Consider the following 16,811-nt stretch of genomic DNA (forward strand, 5'->3'; position numbering starts at 1 on the left):
TAAGAAATAAAAATAAGTCAGTATGACCAAAATAGTCAATTGACCCCCTAAGGAGTTATAGCCCTTCATAGTCAATTTTTAACAATTTTCTTAAAATTGAAGATTTTCAATAACATTTTCCACAGAAAGTACTGCTATAGATAGAGATAATTGGAAGCAGCAAGAATGTTTAGTGAAGTAAGATCTACAAACACATCACCATCACCAAAACACAATTTTGTCATGAATCCATCTGTGTCCATTGTTTAATATTCACATAGACCAAGGTGAGCGACACAGGCTCTTTAGAGCCTCTAGTTATTAGTTTTTCCTGCTTCCTATTCTAACATAGGACTCAGACTTCTTTTGAAGTGAGTTTCACTGTGTGTTTATTTATTCAATATTGTTTAGGTATAGGAGGGGGTTGAGATTTCAAAAAACATGTTTAATTATGTCACCTTTCAGTGCCTGACCCAAGATGTTTTTGTTTATTTGTATGTTTCTGAGTTGAGTGTGGTATTCATTTAGCTGAATTTATTATTTAGGGGCCAGCTGAAGCCCACCTCTAGATTTTGGATTTTCCCTCTGCATTGAAGACCCATTAGTGAGCTTAGACAAATTTCTATTCTTTGATAGGTTGTTGTCTCTGTGACACATTCCCTGTTCTCATTCTCTATTCTATGAATTATATTTTTCATGGCAAAAGTGCAAAAGTTATGAACCTGGCAAAGATTTGCACTGAAAAACATACATTCAAACAAATAAGATAGTAATTCCCAATGTACAATATATGGCCACCCCTGATCTTCAAAGAAAAGAAATACAGGGTAGAATAAATAGACTGGATATGGCAAAAAACTAAAGAAAAAGAACAAAACATGTACAAAATACCTTATAATATTATAATTATCAATAACAAGCTACATACAATGTTAGAAAAATATATTGCACCATTGGATAACAGTTAATAACAATTCAGTAATGTATTCAGTCTACATTTGTTCAATACATCAAAACAGTCACACTTCTTTGGAATGTCACATATAAATAACAGAATCTGTCCATCATCCCTGTGCCAGCTGGGTTTTACATTCATCAAATAAGTAAGGTGGTACTTGGGCTTCTATCACCTGTAACAGAGGAAAAAAAACAAATTAGAACTAGGGTATCGAAGTATTATATAAATGTTTACCATTCTTTACCTGTATGGGCTTTGCTCATTGTTGAAGGCCATACAGTAAACTATAGTTGTTAATTTCTGTGTCATTTAGTCCCTTGTGGAGAGTTGTCTCATTGGTAATCAAACAACATCTTTTTTATATTTACTGTATATTTCTGCAGCATGATTTCTTTATCCGAAAAATTCATGTGTATATCTTAATATATTGATAAATACAGAGTTGTAAAAAGCCTGCATGCTTTTAATGTGCTTGTGTAAACAAGCTTGAACCTACAGTTGTTAGCGTCTGTGTCATTTGGTCTATGATGGAGAGTTGTCTCAATGGCAATCATACTCATCTTCTTATTCTTATATTGAGGGTGAAAACTTCTACAACTTTTGATTCATAGTTTTCTTGTCAATTTTTTCTGTTTAATCTCAACCTTCTAAGATACAGTTTTGTATGTAACACATTTTTTTAAAGATTAAATATCTATAGACATAAACACTATCAAGAGGAAGTGTCATCCTGTATTCCTAGAAAATTGAACCCCAAATTATCTAAAAAAATAACATTAATTATATATCCTTAATCCCCCAAAAAGTAGACATTTATTCCTAAGTTTGATAAATGTAATTCCTGAAATCCTAAAAAAACCAGATTCAATTCCAATGTCATGAATAAAGGTCCTTCTGTTCCTCTATTAACTGCTATAGGCCACCTTGTATCTAATGTATAATGGCAAGGCATAATTAACAAGTGTGATAATTTCAAATTAAGGCATACATCACCAGAGTACAGAAAAAACATGTAATAAGTTTTACCTTTCTTGACATTCCACTATAGTAAATAAAATCTTCCAAGAATACCAATACATTCAAAGCATCCTGAGACAAATCTGGTGACTTCACACTGAAATATGATTTAATTTAAAAGTTTTTTAATTCTTTAAGAACACCATAGCTTTTCATTAGAAAAATAATACATACAAAAAGTAAACAATAGTAGAAATTAACCCATTTATAAAATAACTATCACAAAATATGTTGCTTAATAAGTTATAATTGTACAACTTTTAAACATGTGCATAATTACAAAATAACTGCTGCAAATTTCACTACTAAGTTTCATTAAAATATGGGAAAATATAAGAAGAATAAAGGAACTTACTTTGGAAGCATATTGACCGTAGATCTAACATACTGGCCTAGTAATGCCAAGAAAGAATCCGTATTTTCTGAGTGAAACTGTTTCAGTAGTGTAATACAACCAGTCACAAATGGTGGACCATCTAAAGGATCTGTTAATTTCTTACATGTCAAACCACCTATAAAAAGAAATAATTAGATTATTACAATATCAAAAGACCAACATTGATTTTTACAAATGAACGATCTTGATCATATCTATTACAGTTTACTATAAAAAAAAAAAAAAAAGTTTGTACATACAGTAATGGATTTCTTCCCCAATTGTAAGCAATTCAGCTTATTGAGCATAAATTACTTAAATTTAAAGTAGAAAGGTAGACATCCTGATGTTTAATTTCCAATGAACATGCAACTTTATTCTAAAACTAAAAAGATGGAATGATTAAAACTAGAGGGTCCAAGGACCCTGTGTCGCTCACCTTAGATTTTTGTTGACAATTGATGCATGAAATAACAGTAATACTTTTTGTTAAAGGAAACTTTGAGAACCAAAATCTAATCTTTCTTGTGATTTAACTACTTTGAACTAGTCTATTATTTTCAGTTTTGAGGTCTAAAACACACTTTTCAAGTATTGTGTTGTTCACTCATGGACATACATGTCTATATATTTGTTCTATATAAACTCATCATCGATACCAGGACTACATTCAAAATCAATAGGTATTACTTGAATTGAACAAGGTAGACACAGAGAACGAAGTTTTTGCTAGCTTAAATAGAGACGACCTTTATAGTAGTTCTAACATGTGTGAAGCTGCTATTTGTTTGTTCTTTTAGGGTTGTGACCATGTTTGTTTTTCTCTTCTTGACTGGAGGTTTTGTTCTTATCAATTTCAAAAATAAATGGGGTGTGAAAAATAATAAAAGACATCAAATTTAATAATAAAAGACATCAAATTTAATTGTTTATTATGAAAAATTTGAACACATGAAATACTTCAAATAATGCATTATAATATTCATTGTCTTATACATTTTTTTTTATATATGTGGATTAAAACAGTTCACTTATAGAACAATATTTACATTCTATATCTATAACAACACATTTTCAAAGTCAAAATATGACAGTAAAAACAGTATATATAAAAAGCAACACAGCGATTATATTATGATATGATTATTGTTTCCATAACTTGACCTTCAAAAATTCTTGAAGTGAATTTGTAAAGACTTGTCGAGAAGAATATTTAACAGTTATTTCCAACTTAAAGAGTCTAGATTCTATATATAATTTATTTTCTCTTGAGCATTTAACAACTATCTGTCAAAGTAATTGTCATTTTTGTTTCATTTCTATTCATGGTATACTGAGTTATACCATAGTATCTCTGTATTAAACTTTATTCATATCAGTTCTGGTGGCTTTGCTTTAATGCAAGATTCAAAAGTTTACTCCATACGTTTATTAATTGTTGTATGATGTTAATATAACAACAACTGAAACAATCTATATAATTCTTATTTTCTTCAGCAGTTAGTTTACTGAATTCACTTTACATTGGCTTATTATAAAACAGTCATTAAATGTTCTCAAATTTCTTCTCTATTAAGCAAATGTTCACAAATTTCTGCTCTATTAAGCAAATGTTCACATATTTCTGCTCTATGAAGCAAATGTTCACAAATTTCTGCTCTATTAAGCAAATGTCCACAAATTCTTTTCTAATAGGCAAATGTCACAAATTTCTGCTCTATTAAGCAAATGTTCACAAATTCTTCTCTAATAGGCAAATGTCACAAATTTCTGCTCTATTAAGCAAATGTTCACAAATTCTTCTCTAATAGGCAAATGTCACAAATTTTTTCTCTATGAAGCAAATGTTTACATGAACTGTTCATTAGTTTCTGTTTTATAAATGACTTCTATATATATATATCAAATGTATAAGCAAAACTGCAACCACATAGTTAAGTAGAATGACAAATTAATGCAATATTTGATTTTTTTTGTTTTCAACATTTAACCCTTTGCATGAATTAATGATTTACACATTTTGATAAACCTGTACTTAGAATAAGACATAATTGAAATCATAAGAAATCAAAAATGTTGGATTTATGGATTGTTTTTCAATTTGGAGAACTCCAAATAATTATATTATAATAAAATATGTGGTTTTTGTACAGAACTGATTTATTATGTCTGATATGAACATGAGAGCATTTCTTAAACAGAAAAGTCAATGAATATTGGATGAGATAAATATACAGATTAATTTGGCATTACAAAAAGTAAACTGTACATACTTAATCATGATAAATGTTTTATATATCATATATGTATACAGTGAACAAAAGTATTGTAAATTGTATCAAGTTATAGATATGAAAAATTACAATGAATATATTTACATAACAGCAAGGATTTCAACATTCATAAACATTTTGATTATTTAATCATAGTTTATCAAACAGCCAGTTAAATTTAATCATTTTGTAGGAAGAGAAATGAGGCATGGAACTTGTGGTCTTCAAAACTCCATTTTTACATCTATATTAAAGCAATGGCTTTTGTTTGTATTCAAAACAAATATTTCAAGAATTATATATAGATACATTTATAACAAGTAAATATCAGGAGTGTTCACATGCTAAGTGCACACAACTCTCCACTGATACAATGAGCATTCAGGTAGTAGAGGTTCTAAAATTTGATGTCTCCAATCATTACTGACTTGAAATGAATGGAATTCTACTTATCTTCCATAGCAAAATGGTTGACCAATCACCAATGGCCTTTCTGCTTTATGGAAGACAAAGTAACACACTTTCAAATTTCTTTACCTCTGCTACCGTTAATCCAGTGTACTTGTTAAGAAGAAAGATTTGTAAAGAAGCTTTCTTCTAAACAGGCAAAACTGGATATCAGGAGTCTTGAAGCCAACTCAGTCCTATCCCTACTTATGAAAAGGCAAATCTGTTGGAGTGGAAACCCATTTTCCTTTAAAACCACTCCTGCACATTTGAGGTTGCATTTTCAGCAACCGCAAATGTGTCATGTTTTTCAGCGGGTTTAATTTTCATTGTTTCAAACAAAGCTGGTTTCGGCATATAAAATAATTATGACATTGAATCATTGTGTTTCAATAGCTACATATATAACTTTATGATCTGACCAATAGGAATCAAGAACTTCTGTTTCAAAATTTACCTTACTATCAAAATTTAGAAAAATTAAGTCCAACAATGTACCATAAGATGTAGTAGGTTTAGACACAATTTGTGAACAGCAAAATGAATCTCTCATGAACTTTAAAAAAGAAGTGTTCCCAGTATTTAAATCAATATTAAAGTCTCCCATTATGATAATTTTTGGATGTCTTAAATACACATCAGGAAGAAGGTTTGCAAGGAAAGTATCTTTAAGTTGTTGCAATTTGCAGTTTGGTGCTTTGTAAACAAAGACAACCTGAAAAAGACCTTTGCTGGGTGATATTATGTCTGCTATAACAAACTCTAAAGATGGAGTTGAGAAAGTGACTGTATTGTGAAGAATACAATTATTTCGATAATATAATACCAATCCATGAGGTGGTCTTGTATTAAAGTTTGTTTGCTTTTGGTCTAATCGAACTGGTGGTTCAAAACCAGGTACATGAAAATCATCATTTTCATCTGTTGAAATAAGTCTTGATTCAGCAATACCAATAACATCAGCATCCAAGATGTTAGGGTCTGATTTAAGATCATTAAAGTGAGCATGCAATGACCTTGAGTTGTGAAAAACTACTTTAAAATAGTTACTTGATAAGTTATACAATGGCTTAAAGCACAACTGTAGAGTTGCATCTGTCCTTAGTCTGTGTAATTCTTGTCGAACACAATCTGCTACAGATATTGCTTCTTGATTAAGATCTAATATCTGTAATCCAGTTAAAGATGTTACTCTGCTTAGTGCAACATAGTGAATATGTGGTATTTTCCCTTTACGTTTTGATTTCAGACTAACAACAACCTCATGCAATGTATCTCCTTGCGATTTATGAATTGTTTTTCCGGCTGCTGGGCGAAGAGGAAACTGAATTCTTTCAAAGGTCTTATATTTATAAGTAAATGATCTTTTAATGTCAAACATTGGAGTCCATGTTTTTTCAACATCTTTTCCGTACAAGTGTGAATATTTTTTTCTATTGTTAGCACCTATTCTGGCATCTTCAAACTTAACCCATATGATACTTGGTCTTAAAGATGTAGTTTTGCACTCAATCAATTTAAGTTCACATGTTGAACCATTTGTGAGACCATCAGTGACTTCAATATTAGCTGTAAGATCATATTTCATCCCAATTGCTAGTACTACTTCTTTTGCAAGATTGGCTGTATCAGACTGTTTTTCTGGTAAAGAACTAAGTAATTTTGTTTTTACAGATGTTGGTAAATCCCCACAAACTGTGTCAACTGCTTTAACTTTAACTTTTGGTGAGCATAATTTAGATATGTATTGCAAATTAAAATTATCCACTAAAGCATTTTCAACAAACAAATGTGTAGCATTAGTTCTGTATGTTGGATCACTGATTGAAACAGTCCTTGTACTTAAAACTGCAAAATCTTTTTCAGTCAGCTGATTTTGTCTCAACCTATTTAGTAGTAGAGCAAATTCTAAATCATCTTTTTGTCTCATTATTTCAGTAAGTTCATGAAAAGAAAATAATAATTTCCAGTAATTAGGGGCTAATGCTGTTAATCCTTTGCTAAGATCATTGAAAATCCAGCTGTCAAATACAGGTTGGAGTTGGAAAAAGTCACCAATAGCTATGATACTGACGCCACCAAATGAACAGTTGCTTCCCTTGATTTTTTTCAGCCTTCTCTCCAGTAAAGAGAACATTTTGTTTCCAACCATAGAAATTTCATCAATCAAAATCAGAGACAAATTTCTGTATTTCATTCTGAGTGTATTGAGAACATCACATGACAGTGACTGGTCAAGTCCTTTATTTGGTTGTATCTGGAAAGCATTGTGAATAGTCAGACCATTTATATTGTAAGCTGCCTTTCCAGTAGGAGCACAAAGAAGAATTCTTATATCGTCAGGGTCCTCACCTTCAATAGAACATAAGTGTCTATGTAAAGCTTGAAATATTGCTCTGACAACTACAGATTTTCCGCACCCTGCTCCACCTGTCAAAAATGTATAAAATGGTTCATGTTTTGTTTTAACCCATGTGACAACATGTTGGAAAAATTCCCACTGCTTTTTATTCAAGGATCTTATCAATGCAAAATAATCACTCTCACTTATTCTGTTGGCATGATTTGTCAATTCTACTGTTCTTGCTTCTATTCCAACTTCACGGGACATATCATACAGTCTATGTTCTGTTGGTCTATCTGGATTGAAATGAACATACTGTTCAGATTCTGTTGGGCCTATTTCAGCATCTTCCATTTCTACTTGCTGAGTGGCAGGTGCTATCTGATCATTCTCATTACAATCATTTTCTGCCTCTTCTATAGCTTTCTCTAGATCTATTACTTTACCCTCATATTGCTTGGCTTTTTTTTCTAATACTCTTGCAACAGTCAAGTACATTTTTTCAAATGTTTCATGTCCACATTGCAAATCTGAAAGTTCATTTCTCCATGGATAAAATAACATTAAGCGTTCTCTGTAGAAGTTTTCAGAGTCAGTCTTGTAATTGTATTTAACATATCTTATAACCTTAGGTGTTTTTCTTTGGTATATTCTAATACCATTCTTCAGAGTTAAGTCAATTTTGTTATTGTTTTCTTCTATAACATCTGTATTTGCCTCTTCATTTTCACTTTCAGATCTATTGTCCTGCTGTTCTGATTCATGATCTGAGGACTCTGAAGTTTTAGGATACTGCAATTCAAGTTCAGATACATAGTCTGCTAGACACCAGTTCTCCAGTTGTTTTGGTCTACGCGAGTATCTTTTAATATCATTGTCTGATTCTATTTCAGTAGAGTCTGGGCCTAGTTTTTCTAGGGCTGATGATTGCTTAAGGAGGAAAGTTCTTTTGTGACGTGGAGATGTGTTAATGAATACAACTTGTCTTGTAGCTTTTGTTAAAGGCATCTGTAGCGTTAAGTAGGTTGCTTCTTGTGCGCTTGTTTCAACAGAATTTGAAAAGTAATTCCCAATGTGTCTTACTTGATGCTTCAAGTCTAAATTTCCCTGTCGTGCTTCTTTTGCTGCTTGGTCTAGTAATGCACTCATACCTTTTTGTGACTTACTTATGTATGAAACAATATACACTGCACATGCAAATGCATCTAAAACAAACTGTAAATCATGATTTGCTTGCCAGGCTATCAACACAGTTTTCATGTAACCATTAACACGGACTTCAGATGGTTTTCGTTTGAGAAAAACTTTTGGACCATTCAAGTTGCTTCTAATGGCCTTAATGTAATTTTCATCATTCATTTGTAACACGTCATCTAAAAACATATCATATGTCATTTGGTCTATATCTTCAGAATTGTGAAGTGTATTAATTTCGTTTTGTATTTCTTTATATATAGCCTTGTATTTTTCTATGTCATCATTTTCTCCCAAAGGTTCTAAAATTACTGTTGCTTTCATAGGTGGAAGGGGAAAACCAAAACGACAAATTGGGTGACCTTTTTTTCTGCACGTTTTTGAATGTTTATGAACTTGCAAATTGACTAAACTGTCATTTTCTAAAAGTGAACAGGAGACATATTTATCAATAAATGCTACAACTTCTTCATTTGAATCACTTTCATATACTGGTGCATTTTCAATCCAAATTAAGATATGAATATGTGGTGAACCTCTCTGTTGAAATTCAACCCTATAAAAAAAATCTGTCAATTTTCCAATAGGATCATGATCACTTTTCAACACCAAGTTGATAAACTGTTGGACACGATAATCAAAATATCTAGAGCATGTCACAGGGTCTTTCTGAACAAGTTTAGATTTCTGATTCCAATCCATTTCTTCCAATTCGTTGTCAGTATACTCTTTTCCATCATTTAATTTGCCAAGAATTCGTAACAAATCTTTCCAGTTAGTGTCTGCAGATGAAAGAGAGCCAAACCACGTTGGAAGACCCAACTGTCTAATCATTGCAAACAAATCTTTTTTCCTCTTTTCAAGGTATACTGGAGAGTTTCTTAAACTTCTAAAGATATAATAACCTTCATCCAATCTTACAAGATCATTCACAGTATTAGGATTCAGTACATCTTTTGCTGTCCATTGTTTTCCTTCTGATTGACACCTTCTCAGAGCAAGATTGACCTTATCACTTATGTTTTTTAACTGAATTTTCTTTAACTTAAAAAAAATGTTTGGTACAGACTGTGCTACTCTCCTATCCATGGACCTTAGTTCCCATTTGACAATATCAGTATAGTGAACAGAAACAGACCTGTCTTTATTATCTGGCCTTCTTTGACCACAAAATATAGTTGGAAAAGATAAGTACTCTGCATCAGGATCACTGTAGAGACTAATTGGTCGTTGACCTTCACCAGGAGCAAAAGTTAAACCTGTATCACATAGTGGATTGTCGTCTGGAATGTGATCTAACAGTGTATCTGTGTTTCCAACATGCGTTTCACTTTCATCTACTTCACTGAAATGATCGGAGTCATCGACTGAATCATTTTCATCCTGATGATCCTCTTGTTCTGTACTATTGTTTTCATTTTGTGTTTCTTCTTCATTTATTTTTGCTATTTCTGTAATCCAATCATCATTTATTTCAATCCCAGAAGACTTGTACAAGTCACTTGTTCTCATTAAATAATGTAATGCACAAATGACAGCAAATGGTCTGACATTTTCACTAAAATCACATTTTTTGAATTCAAGCTTTTTCTTCAATTTAACTGATATTGTACCTGATTTCTCTATTGTATGTGGAAGAGAATTTATTGTAGGTTGAACTTCAACAGGTACATTTACAACATTGCCTTTTACTGATAACTGTCCACCTCTAGGCAACTGTCGAATCTGCATAAAAGGAATTCTTAATGATAATAGTCTCTCTTCTAAAGGATACAAATTTAATTCTTTTGGTTTTTGAGGAAATCCCATTTTATTTGCTATTGCAAAACGAGGTATTTTTTGTCTTTTAATTGCATTTAGACAAGTGTGGCATATCCATTCTATGTGCTGTACAGATTTAAAATTAGTAAAGCAATGAGTCATGTTAGCAGGAGTGTTCGTTTTGACAGTTTTAGAATTTACTACAGAATCACAGAACCAAGTTTGATGACATGAAGTACATATATATGTAGGACCTTGATTTATTTTTGTTTTAAAATTTCTTATGCAAGCATCAAGGGTTATACCCTGAGTTCTTTTCTTTTTTAGGTCTTTTTCGTGATCTGTAAAATCAATGTTTTTTCTTTTAGTACTTTTGACTGTCTTTTCATAAAATCTGTCTATATCTAGGTTTTTCTGTCTGGAACTTTGTTTCTTCAAACGCTCATTTTCTAAATTTTCTGGATTTGACCTATATTCTTTTTTTCGGTGGAAGTCACGTTCAGACTCATGTTTTCTGTAGTCTTCATCTTGTCTGGCAATTTTTTTCTTTTCTGTTTCGTTTGTTTTGAAATCTTCATTCTTTCTAGCCTCTCTTTTAGAAGCAAGTTCTCTTTGTCTTTCCATCTGTCTTATATCAGAATTATCTCTTTGAGACTTCTTACTTTCCGCTTCAGCCCTTCTATAATTTTCATCGTTTCTAACTTTTCTTTTAGCAGCAAGTTCTCTTTTTTTGAAATCTTCATTTTTTCTAGCCTCTCTTTTAGCAGCCAGTTCTGTTTTTTTGAAATCTTCGTTCTTTCTAGCCTCTCTTTTAGCAGCCAGTTCTGTTTTTTTGAAATTTTCATTCTTTCTAGCCTCTCTTTTAGCAGCCAGTTCTGTTTTTTTGAAATCTTCATTCTTTCTAGCCTCTCTTTTAGCAGCAAGTTCTGTTTTTTTGAAATCTTCGTTCTTTCTAGCCTCTCTTTTAGCAGCCAGTTCTGTTTTTTTGAAATTTTCATTCTTTCTAGCCTCTCTTTTAGCAGCCAGTTCTGTTTTTTTGAAATCTTCATTCTTTCTAGCCTCTCTTTTAGCAGCCAGTTCTGTTTTTTTGAAATCTTCGTTCTTTCTAGCCTCTCTTTTAGAAGAAAGTTCTCTTTTTCTCTCTATCTGCCTTATATCAGAATCATCTCTCCGAGACTTTTTTTTATCTGCTTCAGTTTTTCTATAATTTTTATCTTTTCTGGAATATCTTTTTGCATTTAATTCTTTTTCCTTTAATTTTTTATTTTTTCTTCTATTTTGCATGTAGTTTTTCATATATACAAATTTGGGTACCTTCATATACTGGTAGGAAACTTTTGTTTGTTTTGTGTTCCTTAGTTTCTGATCATCGAAATAATTCTTAATCTGCTTGGTCACATCTTTGTCAGTATCTATACTACTGATACTTACAGGTAAAATTTCAAATTGAGAGTCTAAATCAATTTGTAAACTTGTGTAAAAAGCATATAAGTAACTGAGGAGGTCATGCAAGTCAGTAAATCCAATCAAAATACTTTTGCCAGAGGAATCTAATGGATTATTCAGTGTACATTCTGAATGAGAATGAGTGTCAAAAAAATAGTATGTATGATTAAAATAATAAACTGCCGAACATATGGCTCCGATCAAAATAAGAAATTTGTTAGACTGTTTTATACAATTTTGAATTGCTTCTTGTAATGTTAGAAATCCAGTCAACTCTTGGTACTGTAAAGCTAGACCAAACAGAATATTTTGTTTGTTAATTATAAAAATCCCTTCAGGAATTTCTATTTTGACAGGAATTTCATCAAAATTTAAAAGCATATTTTTAAATAATCCCTGTGTTGTTAATTCTTGAACATGCTTCCTGTAAATATCATCACCTTTATTCAAAATGTAATCCAGGTTCAGTGTGTTTGAATCAAAATTTGATGTAGAAAGTGACAAGAAAACTAAGCAATTACAAGTACATTGGTTTCCCCTGCTTTGATCAGCAAATTTTGTGGCATATTGGTCAAAAGTTCCAAATTTCAGAAATTTTGCATTAAAAGAATTAGAATAATCAGATACTTCTTCTAAATTATTTTTAGATTGTTCATTTTGGTCTTGCAACAGATCAGTTTGGATATTAATATGAGAATCTTTTCTTGCATAACTATTGTTTGATTCATTTGACAGAATATCTGTTTGTATTTGACAAGTTTCTTTTGCACAGTAATTGTTACTGTTTTGATTCAATTCTTTTGCACAGTAATTGTTACTGTTTTCATTCAATTCTTTTGCACAGTTATTGTTACTGTTTTGATTCAAATCAGATAGTTCATGTTTATTTAATTCAGATATTTCAAGTTTATTCAAATCAGATAGTTCAAGTATATTCAGTTCAGATATTTCAAGTTTATTCAATTCAGATATTTCAAGTATATTCAGTTCAGATATTTCAAGTGTTTTCAATTCAGATTTTTCAAGTAGTTTCAAGTTACTGTTGTTTGCATTTGAGTGGAGGTCAGTATCCCCCATATTTTTTGAGTTACTGTTGTTTATATTTGTGTGGAGGTCAGTATCCCCCATGTTATTTGAGTTACTGTTGTTTATATTTGTGTGGAGGTCAGTATCCCCCATGTTATTTGAGTTACTGTTGTTGAGGGTGTCAGTATCACCTATGTCAAGGTCGAACTCTGTACTGTTAATGGGGCCAGTATCCCCAGTCAAGTCCGTCAGTCTCTGTTTCTTTGGGTTTTTCACACCACGTTTAGCCTCAGCTGCCCTCCAATTTTTTCTTCTTGGCATCTTTAAAAATCTAAAAATACATATGCAAACAATGTACAATAACGAGGACAAAATGTTATAAATGCATAGTGTGATAAAAGAAAGGCTAGATGAACAATTACATAATGAGAGCTAATATGATTGGGGTAGACATAGTACCTTTATATATATCATGAATATAATATGTGTTTTCTGCCATAGAGTTGTCACTTGTTCAGACATATTTATAGCTATATCTATATATTTATGCTTCATATATTTGAATAAAATAATATATCAAAGTGCAATTATAGTTTCTAAACATGTAGCCTTTGGTTAAATAAGGAAATGACCATTTCAGAAATTGGTATTGCTAGTGCATTTGTGTATATTTAATTTAGCAGTATTGCAATTTGAATAACACATATGGACACAAACATGATGGTAGTCTCACATATCAAAAATCAGCTCAAAATGTAGAGGCTTATAGAAAAAAAGTCTGTATAACTGTTATTTTCAACAATTTATCAGAAGTCCAAAGCCCATAATTTCTGCAATAATTAGCAGGGCGGAACAAAAGTTAAACTTGATCTGTAACTCATCATGGTTAACTCACATACTTAAAATCAGCCCAATATTTGAAGGCATTTAGAAAACAAGAATGTGTCCATAGTACACCGATGCCCCACTCGCACTACAATTTTCTATGTTCAGTGGACCGTGAAATTGGGGTCAAAACTTTAATTTGGATTTAAAATTAGAAAGATCATATCATAGGGACTATGTGTACTAAGTTTCAAGTAGATGTCACTATAACTTCCATCAAAAACTACCTTGATCAAAAACTTTAACCTGAACTTTGCACTTTCATTTTCTATGTTCAGTGGACCATGAAATTGGGCTCAAAACTATAAATTGGCATTAAAATTAGAAAGATCATATCATGGGGAACATGTGTACTAAGTTTTAAGTGGATTGGTCTTCAACTTCATCAAAAACTACCTTGACCAAAAACTTTAACCTGAAATGGGATGAACGGACGCACAGACGAACGAACAGACGGACGGACGGACGGACGAACGAATGGAGGCACAGACCAGAAAACATAATGCCCCTCTACTATCGTAGGTGGGGCATGAAAAGTACGTATAACTGTGATTTTCAACAAGTTATCAAAGTCCAAAGACCATAATGTCGGCAAAAATTAGAAGAGCAGAACAAAACTTAAACTTGATCTGTAACTCATCATGGTTAACTCACATATCAAAAATCAGCCCAATATCTAAAGGCAATTTTAAAAAAAGTCTGTATAACTGTGATTTTCAACAATTTATCAAAGTCTAAAGCCCGTAATTTCAACAAAAATTAGCGGAGTGGAACGAAACTTAGACTTGATCTGTAACACATCATGGTTAACTCACATACCAAAAATCAGCCCAATATCTGAAGGCATTTAGAAAAAAAGTATGTATAACTGTGATTTTCAACAATTTATGAAAGTCAAAAGCCCGTAATTTCGACAAAAATTAGCTGAGCGGAACGAAACTTAAACTTGATCTGTAACACATCATGATGGTTAACTCACATACCAAAAATCAGCCCAATATCTGAAGGCGTTTAGAAAAAAACTCATTTGTTGCGGAATGACGGAATGATGGAATTTCGGAATTACGGACTAACGGAATTCGGAATTACGGAATTTCAGAATTTTGGGATTTCAGACAAGGGTAAAGCTATATGGCCCCGACAACTTCCTTGTGGGCCATAAAAATGATCAGGAAAATTTCCTGAATGTTTTCATTCTGCTAATGAACTCAAAATCATTAACATATTTTCAGACTTTCAATAAAATATATATATTTATCAGTCTAGTAAAATATGTTTTCAGACTTTCAATAAAATATATATATTTATCAGTCTAGTAAAATATAGGAAGGAATTCAATACCAATTCCTTTTTAATTATTGTTTGGTATGAAAAAATCGTAACCTGATAACAGCGTTTCTTTGTTTACATTGAATATGACGTCATAACTTAAATAACTTCACAAGTAATTTCCTAACAACATGAACAACAGAAATAAAATCAGGAAATAAAATCAGGAACATTATAGTATTTCCGTTTCTTTTTTATCATGTTTGAATTACAGCCTTCATCCCCATTCACAGGTAATGTCTGCCGCATATTAAAATTTAAATCTGGAAACAGTATATCTAACGTGAAATAAATGTGATCAGTTTTTCACTATAAAATTGATAAAATCTTAGACTTTACAAGATTGTGCAAGATACATTGATTATCGGAAACGTCTGACTGAAAAACTATTGGAACTGCTCAATAAATTAACCACACAATTCCAAATATTCAACAAATATGTGTGTGATGTAAAATAAGTATATTTCGTCATGCAATATAATTAATTTTGGTGGCATTCTATTAATAATAAAAGGATACAAAGGGAAGACCCCCATTTTCTACCTCCAAAGACCTATCATGACTCAAAGAAACCTAAACCTATATGTCCTGAATGAAAACAGATTTTGATATAGTCCGTTTTAAAATGAGAAAATTAATAAAATTTGAGTTATCTTTCTTTGTATTCAGAGGTGCTCTTACCGGAGTAGGCTTACACATACGGTAAATGGTGCAAATTGTGCTCATATGATAAATTGATTAAATATGAAAGGCTGTATGACCAAATTTCTGTTTACAAATATCTGGCCGGGTGGGCACTAGGTTTATATTATACTAAAGGAAAGTATGATAGTCCCAGCAAATATTAATTAGTGAAGATTGTTGACCCATCAGGTAATCCAATTACATGCAATAACAAATTATGACACCTGTTGTGACTGTTGATTAGCATAGGGTCTTAAACTTGTCATTATATGTCCCCACGTAAAATTAAACATTCATTTGAATGGACCAGAAAAAAATAAAATTGGAAACCAATAATTTGGGATTTTGACCTGATTTATGATCCTGATATCAGGATTCGGGTAAAGGTATGAAAATCAGGATGATACCGTGAAAATCAAGATAGTTGGCAAGTCTGATAACAGATGTTTCAATTGTTATTTTGTAGAATTACAAATAAAGTATATCAGTACACAAGTTCCAACAAACAAAACTCAAATGGTTAAAATATTTTTAATGAATTTAATATTTCCATTGAAAACTTCTTTTTAGCTTCATCCTTCTCTTTTACATACACCTTATCGCTAATCCCGGCTGACCCGGCCGCTTGAACTTTTGACACATACAACAATCACTTATCCATTATGGCGTCAGATATTTTGTTTTATGACGTCAACATTTTACAGGAACCTGTGTGATATCCAGTAATGGCGGACAAATAGCAATAGGGTGTATTGTAAGTCTTTAACAAGAATATGTTTTCACGACAACATAATAATTTGAGAACATGTAAAGTATTGAGAGCAAAATTTATAAGGGTTTGCAAATTAGATACATTTAGTTGTATGCTACTATATTTTCAACTGCAAAACGCAGTAAAATAAATATTAACAGCAAAATAATGTGTAAACTATTTTCATCAGGTAATATTATTTGCTGTCATTTATAAATCTGTATAATTTTTTCCCTTTCATCAGGTTGGTAACAAACCCTCTATATGGCGATTATACCTGTATAGAGGGATAACCCTTCTTTTAAAGAGGCATACAATTATTCATCTATAGAGGGGTATTT

The 16,811-nt window shown here is 31.7% G+C and overlaps 1 protein-coding gene across 4 annotated transcripts in view; it reads right to left on the bottom strand.

Moving 5' to 3' along the window:
- Positions 1 to 860: 860 nt before the first annotated feature.
- Positions 861 to 16,811, bottom strand: part of LOC139517467 (WASH complex subunit 5-like) — a 55,656-nt gene continuing 39,705 nt past the window's right edge. For all 4 annotated transcript variants that reach the window (XM_071308566.1, XM_071308575.1, XM_071308584.1 and 1 more), the window contains 3 exons: positions 2,310 to 2,466; positions 1,964 to 2,051; positions 861 to 1,109 (listed from right to left, as the gene is read on the bottom strand). In XM_071308566.1, the coding sequence (XP_071164667.1) occupies positions 1,044 to 1,109; positions 1,964 to 2,051; positions 2,310 to 2,466 (311 nt within the window). In that variant the 3' untranslated portion in view covers positions 861 to 1,043. The remainder of the gene's footprint in view (positions 1,110 to 1,963; positions 2,052 to 2,309; positions 2,467 to 16,811) is intronic.

This window comes from Mytilus edulis, chromosome 1 (assembly GCF_963676685.1).
Source record: "Mytilus edulis chromosome 1, xbMytEdul2.2, whole genome shotgun sequence".
NCBI classification, from domain to species: Eukaryota; Metazoa; Mollusca; class Bivalvia; order Mytilida; family Mytilidae; genus Mytilus; species Mytilus edulis.